A 16,599-nucleotide genomic window follows, 5' to 3' on the forward strand; every position below is an offset into this window, starting at 1 on the left:
GAAATTCACAATAATAGTAGAAATACGCTTTTTTACATTTTTAAATGGTTAAATTGAAGCGATATGGGAAAATGGGGCACTTAGACCTGGAATTTTCTATAGAGTGTCGAGGAAGAGGAAAAGGTATGGACGAATCTGCTCATGCAGATCTGCTGGCTGTAAAAACAGGTCTGTAAGTCAGCTGATGTTGCCGGCGCCCCAGCTCGTTGATATCTCCGGTGTGTGGACTGTTCGGGAGTTAGGCACTAGGGTAGGTGAGCCCACACAAAGAGGGAGGGACGGAAAGTGTTCAGACTGAAAGCGGCTAATGAAGAGGGTGTTTTCCTTACTCGTCTGGAGCTTCTGGTGCCCACAGCCCCTTCCTTTCCCTAATTTGAGCCTCAGAACCTCCACTCTGGCGGCAGGAGTTCGGTCCAGCCCACATTTTCCCATTTCAGTTTTGCCTCGGAAGCCTTCCTTAGTTTCACCCCTGATTTAAAAAAAAATTTTTAAGTGAGGAAAGAGAACTAAATTATCGGTTTGTTGAAACATAATGAGTTTAAATGTTGAGCCGATTGATACCAGAGCTAATGGTTTTTGTTTACCGAAAATATTGAATTTAAATAAGATTAGGCCGTAAACCTATTTCTGTAACTTTCAGTTCCCTGCTACAGTGTTCCTTCCCTCTTTGTCTTCATCGTGTGTATTCAGTTAGCAACCTGTGTTTGTTTGTTTTTTTTATTAACATGCTCGTGAAGAATTTCTTTTATTATTACTAGTTTTCATCTGCTGATCATCCTATGTTTATCAGATGCTTCGTATTTATTGTTAGATTAATCCTTATAATCTACGAATTAAAAGCCTCCTCAGTGCCTAAGATGAGATCTGAAGAATGATTAGTTGTTATCCAAGGAAAGAAAAGCGGTAAGAGTGCTCTGGTGTCACTTTTTCCACTTCAAAAAGGTTGGAAGTGGAAGGAGAGGTTTAGTATTGAAAGGAGTTCAGTATGACTGGAAAATTGTGAATTTGTGTGTTGGTGAGGAGGGGTACAGGTGCTGGGAGAAAAAGTCTGGAGATATAAGCAGAGACATGGTAAACTGGATTAAGGAGTTTGCATTTTTTAATGTAATTATTTATTTTGAGAGCGACCATGCGAGTGGAGTAGGAGTAGAGAGAGGGGGGAGAAAGAATCCCAAGCAGGGTCCTCGCTATCTGCAGAGAACCCTTGGGTGGTAGGACTTGATCCTGGGAACAGGGAGATCATGGTCTGAGCGAAAACTAAGAGCTGCTCCCCCGAGTGAGCTACCCAGGCGCCCCAAAGAGTTTGAATTTTATCCTGAGAGCAATAGAATATGATCAAAGGGTGTTAAGCAGATGAGCAACACAATCAGATAGGCGCTTTGGAAAAATTACTGTAACTTTAGCATAGAGATAGTGTGAAAATTGTTCTGATGGTGAATAGCCTAGAGATAGGGAGCCTAGTAAGGAGGCTGATAAATAAATCTTTAATTGGTGTTGATTTTTGGCCAGATTTTCTTCTTTTTGAAAAGTGTCCAGTTTGCCTTTTGGGATGTCCTGTACCTTTTTTTTTTTTTTTTTTTTGTATGTCTTTTCTACATGGAAATCTTTGCAACACCATCTTTCTTCTATGTCCAATAAGATCACATATCTAAGATCTTCAAGATCACTTCTTAGTCCCTGATCTATTTCTTTGACTTGGTATTCCCCATTGTTTCATAAGCTCTCTGTCTACCCATTCATCTCTTTCTAAGCATCTTCTCTGCTCTTCTCTCCATGTTCTTCCCTTATTCTTGAGAACCCTGCCTCAGAATGAAAAATATTTTATTGGCATAATGGTTTTATCCCCCTAAGTGAAGTTTAAAAGGAGCTTTTTTCCTTAAAAAAAAAAAATCATTTTCTTCATGAAGATGAAAATGCAGGAATAAAGGTAGGAAAACCTAGAATAATAAGCTCCAAGTAACACAAACATAATTAGTGAGTGGTGGAATATTTTCTTAGAGGTAGTACGATATAATGAAACATGATTTTTGTGATTTACAATCTGATGGATTTTGGTTTGTTTGTTCTATAGAAACCCTGCGAAAGAAGATGAAGAAAACCAGAGAAAGAGTCTACAACAGAGAGAGGGAATTTGTGTATAAATTCAAAGTAGGAACTCAATGCTTAGAACTGAGGGTACCTCTCAAATTTCCTGTTCAAGAGAATGCGAGTCATTTACATGGACGTCTGATGCTGCTGCACAGTTTACCATGCTTTATAGAAAAAGGTGAGGACTGATTTTTGTAATAAAACTTTATTTTCCTATTATCTCTTTCCTTTGACATTTCATATTAGAAAGAATAAGCCTGAGAAGCTTGAAACCGCAATAAAATATGAAGTGTTTAACTGCTTCCAAGAATAAGAATATTCCCCAGATCTTTGTTTTATTGTTTTTTTCTGTACCCCTTGAGTTGTTTAAAAGGCAGTTTAGTATAAAAATTAATTTACAGGGGTGTCTGGATGGTTCAGTCTGTTGAGTGTCCAGCTTTGTCTCAGGTCATGATCTCAGGTCATGATCTTGCGATTGGTGAGTTCTGGCCCCTCATCGGGCTCTGTGCTAACAGCTCAGAGCCTGGAGCCTGCTTCAGATTCTGTGTCTCCTTCTGTCTCTGCCCCTCCCCTGCTCATGCCATGTCTCTCTCTCTCTAAAATAAATAAATATTTTAAAAAATTAAGGGGCACCTGTGTAGCTCAGTCTCTTAAGCATCCGACTTCGGCTTAGGTCATGATCTCAGGGTTCATGAGTTAATAAAGCCCTGCGTCGGGCTCTGTGCTGACAGTGTGGAGCCTGAGCCTGCTTCAGATTCTGTGTCTCCCTCTCTCTCTGCACCTCTCCTTGCTTGCTCTCTCTGTCCCTCTCTATTTCTGTCAAAAATAAAACATTAAACATTTTTTCTTAATTAAAAAAAATAATATAATGAAAACTCAGTTACAAAGTCTGGGTTAGAATGCTTAACATCTTAATTTAGTTGGGTGGATTCATTTCAGCTATCCCTGATTATAATATAGAACTGTATTCCCAAATGCATTGCCCTTTTAATTATCTGGTCCTCAGTTCCTGAGATGTCATGGGAGAGAAGATATACTAATCTTTGAATAATTTGTACTTACCTAAATTAATCCCATAGCCATCGGTATTAAACCATTTTAAAAGGTCTGTGTTCTACCTCACAGATGAGGAAAAAATTTTAAATTGAGAATATGTTGAATCATGAAAAGTTAGACTTAAAAGGAAACCTAGGAACTATCTAGCACAGGCTCATTGTACAAATAAGGAATCTGGTGCATTGAAATGTTAAATTGTTTGCCTAAGGCAGTAGTTCTCAAAAGCTGTTACCTGATCAGAATCTACAGCATCACCTGGAACCTTGTTACAAATGCACATTCTTGGGCCTCACCCCATTCTTGTAGAATCAGACACTCTGGGGGTGGCATGCAGCAGTCTATTTCAGTAAGCCCTCCAGGGAATTCTGATGCATGCTAAAAATTGAGAACCACTGGTCTACAGTTACAAACGTAATGACAGAGTCAAGACCAGAACACAGGTATCCTGATTTCTATCCCTGTTCCGTTTCCATTGTATTATCTCTAAGTAGTGTCTCTAAAATTGAAATTACAGATCATCCCAATTAAATTAGTTTTAATATGCTAATCATTCAATTTCTCTTTCAAATAATATAACTATATAGGATATAAATGTTTTTCATTTAAATACAGTAGCCTTCAGACCCTCAAAATCTGTAGATTTTCCTTTATATGCTTTTACCTGCTTGGTTTCAGATGCAAGCTTGATAAAAGAAAATTTCATGTTGGAACACCTAACCAAGTAAAATGTTCCCTGTTCATGTCTGGATTTTGCTTATGTTGGTATTTTTTGTCCATGTTGCAGACTTAAAAGAAGCTCTGAGCCAGTTTATAGAAGAAGAATCCCTCAGAGATTATGATAGAGATGCTGAAGCATCCCTGGAAGCTGTGAAATCAGGTGAAGTTGATTTACATCAGCTGGCCAGTACGTGGGCCAAAGCTTATGCTGAGGTGAGAAAATAGATCAGATTGCAAATTTCAGGGATTATCTGGACTTTGATGAAGATTATTAAATTGCTAAAGTAATACTGAAACAATTGTAGAATCCTTTTATCTCTACATACAACACTTTATTTCATAATGTACAATATAAATTGATGGTCATGTGCCTCTTCTCTGTATCAGGTGAGCACTTTTGACACAATACTTTATGTAATGCCTTTGTAAAAGAGGAACTACTTTTGTATTTCTAACCAGCACAGGGTTGGCAGAGTTAGTGATTAAAAATACAGGGCACTCACATGTTCATAGATGGATGAATGGATAAAGAAGATGTGGTATATGTGTGTAATGGAGTATTACATGGCAGTGAAAAAGAACGAAATCTTGCCATTTGCAACTACATGGATGGAACTAGAGGGTATTATGCTAAGCAAAATTAGAGAGAGACAAATATCATATGACTTCACTTGTATGAGGAATTTAAGATACAAAACAGATGAATATAAGGGAAGAGAAGCAAAAATAATATAAAAACAGGAAGGGGGACAAAACATAAGACACTCTTAAATATGGAGAAACAAACAGGGTTACTGGAGGGGTTGTGGGAGGGGGAATGGGCTAAATGGATAAGGGGCGTTAAGGAATCTACTCCTGAAATCATTGTTGCACTATATGCCAACTTGTAAATTTTAAAAGAATAAATTAAAAAAAATATAGGGCACCCAATTAAATCAGAATCTCAAAGAATGAATTATTTTTTAGTATAATCCCATTAATATATGGAACATACTTACAGTAAAATTTATTCTTTGCTTATCTGAAATTCTAATTTAACAGAGGTAACCTGTATTTTATCTGGCAACCTTAAACTAACAGGGGTAGCTCATTTTAAGCTTTGATTTACTTTTTTTTTTTAAGCTTTGATTTACTTTTGTCTTTTCATTTATCCTCACTGTTGTGTTACATAACGTCATCATTTTCCATTTAAATAATATATCTTATTTTCATAAAGTCTTAAGATGCCACGGATCATAGCACGCACTATTATCTTCTTTACTACTGAGAAAGAACACCAGGACCACTTACACTATGATAGGGTAACAACATACCATCAGTGCAAGATGCATTCTGATTTCTGAGAGTGGTAATATGAACCACTTGGAGTTCCAAGTTGGAGTTGATGAGGTATAGTATGTTGAGAACCTACCCTGTGCCAGGTGCTGTGCCAGGTGCTGTGCCAGCTATCAGACATAAAACAGTGCACAAGGCAGACACAAAATGAAATTTCTGTTCTAGTTAGAGAGCCAGAAACAACTATGTATATAGATAAATTCAATAATTGTAAAGTATAATGAGTGAATTACATCCCAGTGTAAGTAAGGTGGTCTATGAGAATTTGAAAATCAGTTTTATGGGGTCATGTTTTGTTACTCAAACCAGTTTGCTTCATGCCCATTATGGTGTCCTAATTTACTTAAAAGATGACGCTATTTACATGTATTATTTTAAATGTTAAGAATTGTTCCATTAAAAAAATATATGCAGGGGCGCCTGGGTGGCTCAGTCGGTTAAGCGGCCGACTTCGGCTCAGGTCATGATCTCGCGGTCCGGGAGTTCAAGCCCCGCGTCGGGCTCTGTGCTGACAGTTCAGAGCCTGGAGCCTGTTTCAGATTCTGTGTCTCCCTCTCTCTCTGTGACCCTCCCCCGTTCATGCTCTGTCTCTCTCTGTCTCAAAAATAAATAAACGTTAAAAAAAATATTTTTTAAATAAAAAATAAAAAGATATGCATGTAATAAGTATTATTTATTTTTAAAATTTTTTTTCAACGTTTATTTATTTTTGGGACAGAGAGAGACAGAGCATGAACGGGAGAGGGGCAGAGAGAGAGGGAGACACAGAATCGGAAACAGGCTCCAGGCTCTGAGCCATCAGTCCAGAGCCTGACGCGGGGCTCGAACTCACGGACCGCGAGATCGTGACCTGGCTGAAGTCGGACGCTTAACTGACTGCGCCACCCAGGCGCCCCAGTAATAAGTATTATTTAAAGAAACCTAATCTTTCTGCTGATGAAAGGATAAAGCTGTAAGGTGTATTAAAAGAGTAATTCTGGGGGCGCCTGGGTGGCTCAGTCAGTTGGGTGTCCAGCTTCAGCTGAGATCATGATCTCATTGTTTGTGAGTTTGAGTCCCACGTTGGACTCTATGCTGACAGTTCAGAGCCTGGAGCCTGTTTCAGATTCTGTGTCTCCCTCCCTTTCTGCCCCTCCTCCACTCACACTCTGTCTCTCTGTCTCAAAAATAAATATTAAAAAAAATTTTTTTTAGAGAATAATTTCGGGGCGCTTGGGTGGCTCAGTCAGTTAAGTGTCCAACTTCAACTTAGGTCATGATCTCGCAGTTTGTGGGTCCAAGCCCCGCATCGGGCTCTGTGCTGACAGTTTGGAGCCTGGAGCCTGCTTCAGGTTATGTGACCCTCTCTCTCTGCCTCTCCCTCGCTTGCATGCTCTCTTTCTCTCTCTCTCTCTCTCAAAAAAAAGATAAACATTTAAAAAAAAACTTTTAAGGAAAAAAAGAAATAAAAAGAGTAGTCCCACTAAACTTGTTCAAGCTGTATTTTTTGTATGTCTGAAATGTGTTGGATATACAGCTGAGGATAAGTCTTTGCCTTCAAGGACCTTACAATCTAGTAAGAAGAGACAAAGAAATCTCTAGCCTATAACACTGTGCAGTCAGTGTTAGGATAAATACTGTGAGAGCATGTGTGGAAGTTAGGGGAGGAATGAGTGGTCAAGAGTTCTTGAAGAAAGCAGTCAATCTCTCCACTAGGATTACTATTGGTTTGATACAAAATCTGGAAGCAGATCCTCTTCTATCCCTGATTTTGTGTAACTAAAGAGAAAACTTCCCAATAGTCAGTCAATAGGCTTATGTGTTGAAGTTTATCTTACTATTTTTTTAAAGTTTATTTTTATTTATTTTGAGAGAGAGGGAGAGAGCATGATTGGTGGAGGGGCAGAGAGGGAGAGAGAATCCTAAGCAGGCTCTGTGCTATCAACGTGGAGCCTGAGGCAGGGCTCAGTGCCATGAACTGTGAGATCCTGACTTGAACTGAAATTGAGAGTCAGACACTTAACCGACTGAGCCACTTCGGTGCCCTGAAATTTATATTACTATTTTTAAAAATTACCATATTTACTAATTTATGGTTTAATCTTATTCTTCTGCACATTAGCCATTCTAAAAACAGGAATTTGACTATCTTCCAGGTGAATGATCATAACAACAGTAATATTAATATAAGAAAATAAGAACAGTTTATACTGACTCATTTAATCACAAGAGTTCAGATTTACATTGAATTAAAATCAACAAGCCTCAACTGAGCAAGTACTCTGTTCTCCCCCTGTGCAAATTGAGTAGATACCTAGCACCTCTTGTCATATAGAGTTCAGCTTTCTAGCAATGCCAAACTTCCAGAAGTATAGTTGCTTGTTTTTATTTTTAATTTTAATTTTTATTTTTTTTATGTTTATTTTTGAGAGAGGGAGTGTGTGAGCAGGGAAGGAGCAAAGTGAGAGAGAGACACAATCTGAAGCAGGCTCCAGGCTCTGAGCTGTCAGCACAGAGCCTGACCACAGGGCTCAAACCCACGAACTGTGAGATCATGACCTGAGCCAAAGTAGGATGCTTAACTGACTGAGCTACCCAGGCGCCCCTGTTTTTAAAGAATTAAGGAAAGATAGAGAAAAGAAGCTAATTCTAACAGTAAAAAAAGAAGAAAAAAAAAGGAAGTATTGACAGGAAAGTGAGAAGACCCAAATATTGTTATACCCACTGGATGTATTTGGGCTGTTACTAGCTGTGAAAATTATAAGCCAAACAGCTCAATACAAGCTCAAGAAATGTGGGTATCAGCAAGGAAAAAGAAGGAACTGAAAATGAAAGGGGAACTATGTTGCAGATTGCCGAAGGGCCTGCAGAGGTTAGAAGCCTCGGTACTGTGGAGACCAGAAGGATCACAGCGTGACTCTGATAGTGGAAGCAGAATGGAGTAGAGGACGGGACAGATGGGGGCTAATGCATCTCTGCCATATATGGGTAAACACTATTTCAGTAACCTGAGAAGAATAACTGGACCATCAATAAAGAGATAAAGTGGCCAAATGTTTATGGTAATACCAGTTACTTTGGTTTATGAAGGAATGAACTGCATTTACTGTGAATGGACTTACTAGATATTTCAGTTGCGGAGATATTTAAATCATGAGACTTTTACATTAACCACCTTTTGACAAAGATCTTTAAAAAATGTAGTACAAGGGTGCCTGGTGGGCTCAATCGGTAGAGCATGTGACTTTTGATCTCATGGTCATGAGTTTGAGGCCCATTTTGGGTGTAGAGATTACTAAAAAAATAAACTTAAAAAAATTTTTAATAAAAAGCGTAGTACACATTTCCTTGTGCTTTCTTAAGCACAGTATATAAAATTCAGCTCTTCTTGTTGACTCTGAGTCATCGTTATAAATGTAAGTAATTCCCTGTAGGGAATACCATGAGGCATTGCTGCAAGAGAGGACTGTGTGTCCTATCACAGCACAGATGTACTGAACATGCTGCTGTTATAAAAGGAATTTTCACAGTGGGGACCATTGCCCCTGATAACACAGCTGTGCTTTCATATGTACTTACCTGGTAGAGGAGGTTCTGATGGTCTACCAAAATGTGTGTGACTGTAAGTCCTACTTTGTACAGTAATTCTATTTTCTTCTGTGTTTCCTTTTCTTATCTACTGTCAGGATTAGTTACTGGTCATCTTGTTCTCCTTCCAGCCTCCAAACATCTTATTATATTGCTTTTCCTAATCACTGCAGCATCTTTTGCTATTGCATTAATTTTTTAAATAATGGGAAGTAAGCCTGGATAGATCAGGAAAGCCAAACAGAGCAAACTGTTGACAAAATTGTACAGTTGGCTATTTTTGGTGGTGCCCTATCTTCCATTTCAGTATTCTCTTCTTAAGTCTCTTTCTATTCATCCATTCATCAAATGTGTACTGAGCATCTGTTAGATATCAGATACTGTGTTAGGCACTTGGGGTTAGCAAAAACAAAATAGACATAGACACAATTCTTACCTTCATAGAGTTTACAGGCTGACAGCAGACAGATAGATATGTAAAATTAAAAGGAGTGGAATATATTAAGTGCTATGGTAGGGGGCAGAGTGTGAGGAAAGCACAAAGCAGGTACACCTATTTTAGTCTATAGAACTTCAGGAAAGCTTCCCACAGGAAAGAGAAACTGAGTTAAGACCTGAAAGATTAGTTAGAAATAGGTGGGTGAAAGGTATATGGTGGGAGAGTGGAGAAAGAATGTCCTGGGAAGAAGGTAAAACATAAAGTCCTGGAGGTGAGAGAGCCCATGGCACATTAAAAAAACTGGAAGAGGGGCACCTGAGTGGCTAAGTCAGTTGAGCATCCAACTTCGGCTCGGGTCACGATATCGCGGTTCATGGGTTCGAGCTCCACATCAGGCTCTGTGCTGACAGCTTGGAGCCTGGAGCCTGTATCAGATTCTGTGTCTCTTCTCTCTTCCCCTCCCCTGCTCATGCCCCCCCCCCTCATAAACATTTAAACAAAGGGGGGGGGGGCAGGCGCTTGGGTAGCTCAGTCAGTTAAGTGTCCAACTTCAACTCAGGTCATGATCTCTCAGTTCATGAGTTCAAGCCCTACATTGGGCTCTATACTGACAGCTCAGAGCCTGGATCCTGCTCCAGATTGTGTCTCCCTCTCTCTGCCCCTCCCCTGCTCATGCTCTGTCTCTCAAAAATTAAATGTTCAAAAAAATTTTTTTTAATTTTTTTTAAAGAAAAACTGAAAGAAGTTCAGAATGGCTAGGAAAGAGTCTTACAAGGCATCTTGAGTTTTGTCTTTCTTTTTTTAATAATTTATTGTCAAGTTAGTTAACATACCATGTATACAGTGTAGTCTTGGCTTCGGGACTAGATTCCCATGATTCATCACTTATATACAACACCCAGTGCTTATCCCAACAATGCCCTCCTCAATGCCCATCACCCATTTTCCCCGCCCCCCAACTCCCCACCCCCACCAACCCTCAGCTTGTCTTCCATATTCAAAAATCTCTTATGGTTTGCCTCCCTTTCTGTTTGTAACTTATTTTTCCTTCCCTTCCTCTATGGTCTTCTATTAAGTTTCTCAAATTCCACATATGAGTGAAAACATGATATCTGTCTTTTTCTGACTGACTCATTTCACTTAGCATAATACCAGTTCCATCCACGTTGTTGCAAATGGCAAGATTTCATTCTTTTTCATTGCCAAGTAGTATTCCATTGTATTATACCCCATCTTCTTTATCCATTCATCAGTTGATGGACATTTGGGCTCTTTCCATAATATGGCTATTGTTGAAAGTGCTGCTATAAACATTGGGGTACATAGGCCTCCACAAATCAGCGCTCCTGTATCCTTTGGATAAATTCCTAGTAGTGCTGTTGCTGGGTTGTAGGGTAATTCTATTTTTAATTTTTTGAGGAACCTCCACACTGTTTTCCAGAGTGGCTGCACCAGTTTGCATTCCCACCAACAGTGCAAGAGGGTTCCTGTTTTTTCACATCCTCGCCAACATCTGTTGTTTCCTGAGTTGTTCATTTTAGCCACTCTGACCAGTGTGAGATGGTATCTCAGTGTGGTTTTGATTTGTATTTCCCTGATAATGAGCAATGTTGAGCATCTTTTCATGTGTCTGTTGGCCATTTGGATGTCTTCTTTGGAAAAGTGTCTATTCATGTCTCCTGCCCATTTCTTCACTGGATTATATGTTTTTTGGGTGTTGAGTTTGGTAAGTTCTTTACAGATTTTTGATACAACCCTTTATCCAATATGTCATTTGCAAATATTTTCTCCCATTCCATTGGTTGCCTCTTATTTTTGTTGATTTTTTTCCTTCACTGTGCAGAAGCTTTTTGTCTTGATGAGGTCCCAATAGTTTGTTTTTGCTTTTATTTCCCCTGCCTTTGGAGATGTGTCAGGTGAGAGGTTGCTGTGGCTGACGTCAAAGAGGTTGTTGCCTGTTTTCCAGAATTTTGTTTCCTGTCTCACATTTAGGTCTTTCATCCATTTTGAATTTGTTTTTGTGTATGGTGTAAGAAAGTGGTCCCGGTTCATTTCTTCTGCATGTTGCTGTCCAGTTCTCCCAGCACCATTTGCAAAGAGACTTGTCTTTTTTCTAGTGGATACTCTTTCCTGCTTTGTCAAAGATTAGTTGGCCATATATTTGTGGTTCAAATTCTCGGTTCTCTATTCTATTTCATTGGTCTGTGAGTCTGTTTTTGTGTCAATACCATACTGTCTTGATGATAACAGCTTTGTAATATAGCTTGAAGTCCAGAATTATGATGCCTCCAGCTTTGGTTTTCTTTTTCAACATTGCTTTGGCTATTTGGGGTCTTTTGTGGTTCCATACAGATTTTGGGATTGTTTGTTCTAGCTCTGTGAAGAATGCTGGTGCTATTTTGATTGGGATTGCATTGCATGTGTATATTGCTTTTGGTAGTATTGATATTTTAACAATATTTGTTCTTCCAATCCATGAGTATGGAATGTTTTTACATTTCTTTGTGTCTTTTTCATAAGCTTCCTTTAGTTTTCAGCACACATATCTTTTACCTCATTGGTTAGGTTTATTCCTAGGTATTTTATGGTTCTTGGTGCAATTGTAAATGGGCTCAATTCCTTGATATCTCTTTCTGTTGCTTCATTATTGGTATATAGAAATGCAACTTATTTCTGTACATTAATTTTATATCCTGTAACTTTGCTGAATTCATGTATCAGTTCTAGCAGTTTTTTGTTGTCTTTTGGGTTTTCCATGTAGAGTATCATGTCACCTGTGAAAACTGGAAGTTTGACTTCTTTGCCAATTTGGGTGTGAGTTAAGATGGTGGAGAGAGAGGGGTCGGAATGTCCCTTAACCCTCAACTCAAACACAGCAGTATTGAGGTCAGAACACTTGGAATACCAGGAATCCAGGCTATAGAGTGACAGAAAAATATCCACAGGTGGAAAGAGACAACCTGGCAGGACAGAGGTGTGTATTTGTGAATTGGGAGACATAAAACAGGCGGTGTAGGCACAGAGGAGTGGGGGAACCCCTTTGGTAGAGAAACAAAAGGAAGAGAAGGAGAGGCTGTGGCAGTGTGGGATTGTATTTGGACAAGAGAAAAACCTCCCTGGACCACAGACTGGGGAACAAAAAATACAGAGAGAGCCAGTGTCTACTTTGCAAATAGCCTTAGGAGTGAATATCAGAGTTTTCAGGGTTGCTCGACTTTCTCCAGACTGGAGCTGCTGCCTGTGGGGGAGGGAGCCAGCCCCAGGGCTCAGTATCAATCTCAGGGGCGCCTTGGGAGGGGACAGTCCCCTTCCTTGAGTTTTGTCTTTATGCTAAAGGTAATGAGCAGCTTTGAAAGAGTTTAGCAGAGTGAGATGATCATATTTGCACTTAAGGAACATCAGTTCAGTGCATTAGTGTAAAGAATTTATACTGCAAAGGGGAAAAATTCGAATAAGTTGGAAGACTATTTAGGGAAGAAATGATGAAAGGTTTGTCTGGAATAGCAGTAATGGAGTTGAAGAGAAGATAACAAATGACTTTTCATTCATGCATTTGTTTATTCAACAAATACTGTTGTGGATCCTGTGCTAAGCATTGAAGATATATCAAAAGAACAAATCTGGTCCGTGTTACCTTCACTAATGGTAGTGAAGAAGACAGTTAATAAACAAGTATATAAATTATAATCATAAACATGTAATAAAGGAAATAAATAGGGTACCATCATAGGAGGAGGGGGAGAAATGGGATGGGAAGACCTGTTTGTATGGGGTTAGAGATCTCCTCTCTAAGGAGGTAACATTTAAGCTGAGACTTGAAAGATAAAAGATCACTTGGCCCAGATTTCTGGCTTGGACAACTGGAGGAACAGTAGAAGAGTGGCTCCCTTCACTTGAGAAGCAAGGTTTGGCATAAAAGTGATGGCTTCAGTTTTATATCTATTACATGTGAAGTGCTTACAAGACATCCATGTGGAGATGTCTCATAAGCACTTAGCTATCTACACCTGGCACTCAGGAAAGATTATTGGATTGGAGATAAAGGTTTTGGAGTCACTTGTACATAGATGAATTTTGAAGTCCTAGAAGGAATGAAATTGTTCAAGGTGACTGTGTAGAATGAGAAGAGTAGATGCCTGCACAGAATCCCGATGAAACCCTGTATATAATTATCTATTGACTTATCTATATCTCTTACTTATGGATAGCCACTTGGAAATGTTTAGTTTTTTCTCTATTATAACTCTGGTACCTAGCCCAGTCTCTGAAAAGAACAGGGCTTTGGTATGGGTTGGATAGATGGGGTAGGTGGATGGAAGAAAAAAAAAAAAAAGATGGGTGAATATACAAGTAAATGAAGACACTAACACTTGAGGATGAACGGCAGAAGAAGAACCTGCAAAGGAAAGAGAGGAACTGGCCCAGGAAGTGGAAGAAAGACAGAAGATTATGGTTTCATGAAAGTTGAGAAAAGAGAGGTGCCAAGAAGGAGGGAATGGTCAGTAGTGTCAGATTCTGCCAAGAAAATGTAGTAAGAAAAAGACTCAAAAATATCCATTGGGTTTATCAGGTAATCTTATCTGTGGCAAGATCAGTTTCAATGGATTGGTGGGGGCCAAAACTAGATTTCAGTGACTTTAAGAATGTGTGGAAGTGTGGAAATAGATTGAGTGGAAATAGATAACTCAAGAAGCTTGTTTGCATGGAGAAGAGAGACAAGGCATTTGCAAAATGAGAGCACAGGGTCCAAGATTTATTTACAGTGGCAGAGAGGAAGTCTAGAAGGTACAGAATTCAGAACTCAAGTAGAGAGTTAATCTTAACTGGGAAGAGGGACCCTTCTGTTATGGCAGAAAGGAGGAAGGAAAGGGTGGACATAGATTCTGAAAATTGTACTACTTTGGTAGCAGGAAGTTGAGGACATTCTCTTCTAACTGCTTCTGCTTTATCTGGGAAATAATAAGGACAGACCACTTGTAGATGAGGTGGGGAACTGATAACATAGTTGGATGTTTGAGGAGAGAACTGACCAGAGAAAGATAGCATTGCATCATTGAAGGGAAAGATTAGACTGACACCAGTCTGCCACCATAAACTTTACAGTTTTGTAGTTTTCCTGCTGCAGCATTCTATAGCCCAACTGCAGGCATAAAGAAGAGGAATAAGATTAGAGTTTTGTTAGGTGGGCAAGAGAAGGAACATGAGTCAAGGTAGTTGAGGATTTTGGCAAGACAGTGGTTAGACAATGGCGGAGGACTGAGTAAAGACAAGGATTCGGGGAAGTAAGAAGGCAGGGCATCGGGTTGGGTTATCCACATGGACATCCAAGTGACTCAGGTTGATGACAGGAGGTGGAAATGAGAGGAAGTCTGTGAACTCAGCACCAAAGTTTTATGTGGGAAGGTGGAAGTGGAAAAATAGTGGCCGGGACATTAGTTTTCTCTCTGTAGGCCTTTCCTCAGTGCCCCATTCCCTTCACCTGTCACAGTTCCCTTTCTAGTATGGTCTCTCCTGAGGGAGTGGTATGAGTTAGGTTAAGGGAAAACTCTGTTTAGTGTTTCTCATGTAGGTAGTTTCTGCCTATTCATAAGGCTTGCTCTAGGCCTATTTTTAAATTGATGTTGCCAGTTATTGTAGTAACCAATCTGGTTAGTGGGGTGACTGGATGTCCGGTATTATGTATGGGCAAACAGATCCCTACGATCTCTCACTAGCTCCTTTCTACAAAATTTTAGCCTGAACTTGAAGTGAATTTTGAATGGAGCTTAAGTCATGTGGGCTGGTTATAATTCCTACAGCAGTTATCAGAATGTGCTTTCAAGTTTTCAGAGTCATTAGAACAGATGAAATCCATGTTTTAGTCACCTTAAATTCTTCCCTCGTGATCTGGCAATTGATTGGAATATAGATGAAAGAAAACAAGGGGGAAAACTTTACGTATTGATTGACTGGATTCAAGATACCTGTCTCTGAGATTTGTCCATTTGTTTTATTTTAGGTAATTTATTACTTGGAGTTATGTCATTGATTAGTTTTTAATATTGGTAAGAAAAGGGAAGAATTCAGATTGTTCTTTTTTCACAGATGTCTGTCTACAAAGATCAATAAAGGAAAAAATATTGAATTCTTTGTGTTATTTCCACCTTTGCCATTAAATTGTATGATCTTTGACAAGGGACTGATCAGCTAGTTTTCTCACCTATAAAGCGCTGTATCTGTCTGATGTGTTGACATATCCACAGGTCCCTGGGACAGGCATCTGTACCTCCCTGGATTTGTGTGTATACTTCCCTGGATGTATCTGTGCATGTGCTGAGGGTATCCCCATTTTGCCTCTCCTTGTTTCTGTTTTTCTTGTTTATCAGTGTTTACTTGGTCCCTTATCATTTTGATTGCTGTTTTCCTAATCTTAAAAGCATGCTTACATTTTTTTAAGTTTTTTTTTTTTTTAACATTTATTTATTTTTGAGAGACAGAGCTCAAGTGGAGGAGGGGCAGAGGCGGGGGGGGACACAGAATCTGAAGCAGACTCCAGGCTCTGAGCTGTCAGCACAGAGCCCGATGCGGGGCTTGAACTCACAAACCGTAAGATCATGACCTGAGCTGAAGTCGGACACACAACCAACTGAGCCACCTAGGTGCCCTTGAGCATGCTTTTGAGCATGCTTACATTTTTTTTTTTATTTAAATTTTTTTTTTAACGTTTATTTATTTTTTTGGGACAGAGAGAGACAGAGCATGAACGGGGGAGGGGCAGAGAGAGAGGGAGACACAGAATCAGAAACAGGGTCCAGGCTCTGAGCCATCAGCCCAGAGCCCGACGCGGGGCTCAAACTCACGGACCGCGAGATCGTGACCTGGCTGAAGTCGGACGCTTAACCGACTGCGCCACCCAGGCGCCCCGAGCATGCTTACATTTTAAGAAGAATACTAAAATACTAGAAAATGTCAAAATAAGGAAATCACATGTTTATCTTGATATAAAATCCTATGCATGAATTGGGTTTTCAGAGTCATTGTATCACTAAATAGGTGACTACATACATAACCTCATTTTCCAAATGTATATCCTTTTTTAGCAATGTATTATTTATAATGAGTAGTTTTTTCTGATTATAATAATACATTATAATATAAGTAAAGATTATCGGAAATGCCACTCTTGTGAAATTGCCACCATTAGCGTTTTGCTCATCATCCCTTCGTGTGTGTGTGTGTGTGTGTGTGTGTGTGTGTGTGTGTGTGGTTTTACAGAAATGAGATCATAGCATCCTTAGTTTTGTTTTTTTTTTTTCCAACGTTTTTTATTTATTTTGGGGACAGAGAGAGACACAGCATGAACGGGGGGAGGGGCAGAGAGAGAGGGAGACACAGAATCGGAAACAGGCTCCAGGCTC

General features: G+C 39.5%; 1 protein-coding gene across 2 annotated transcripts in view; it reads left to right on the forward strand.

Moving 5' to 3' along the window:
* Positions 1-138: 138 nt before the first annotated feature.
* FERRY3 (FERRY endosomal RAB5 effector complex subunit 3) overlaps positions 139-16,599 on the forward strand; it is a 47,098-nt gene continuing 30,637 nt past the window's right edge. The window contains exons 1-3 of one of the 2 annotated variants that reach the window (XM_040462989.1): positions 139-250; positions 2,072-2,266; positions 3,929-4,074. In XM_040462989.1, coding sequence (XP_040318923.1) covers positions 2,089-2,266; positions 3,929-4,074 — 324 coding nt within the window. In that variant the 5' untranslated portion in view covers positions 139-250; positions 2,072-2,088. The remainder of the gene's footprint in view (positions 251-2,071; positions 2,267-3,928; positions 4,075-16,599) is intronic. The other variant, XM_040462988.1, reaches the window with a different exon arrangement.

Source organism: Herpailurus yagouaroundi, unplaced genomic scaffold (assembly GCF_014898765.1).
Source record: "Herpailurus yagouaroundi ecotype Mexico unplaced genomic scaffold, PumYag 355, whole genome shotgun sequence".
Lineage (NCBI taxonomy): Eukaryota > Metazoa > Chordata > Mammalia > Carnivora > Felidae > Herpailurus > Herpailurus yagouaroundi.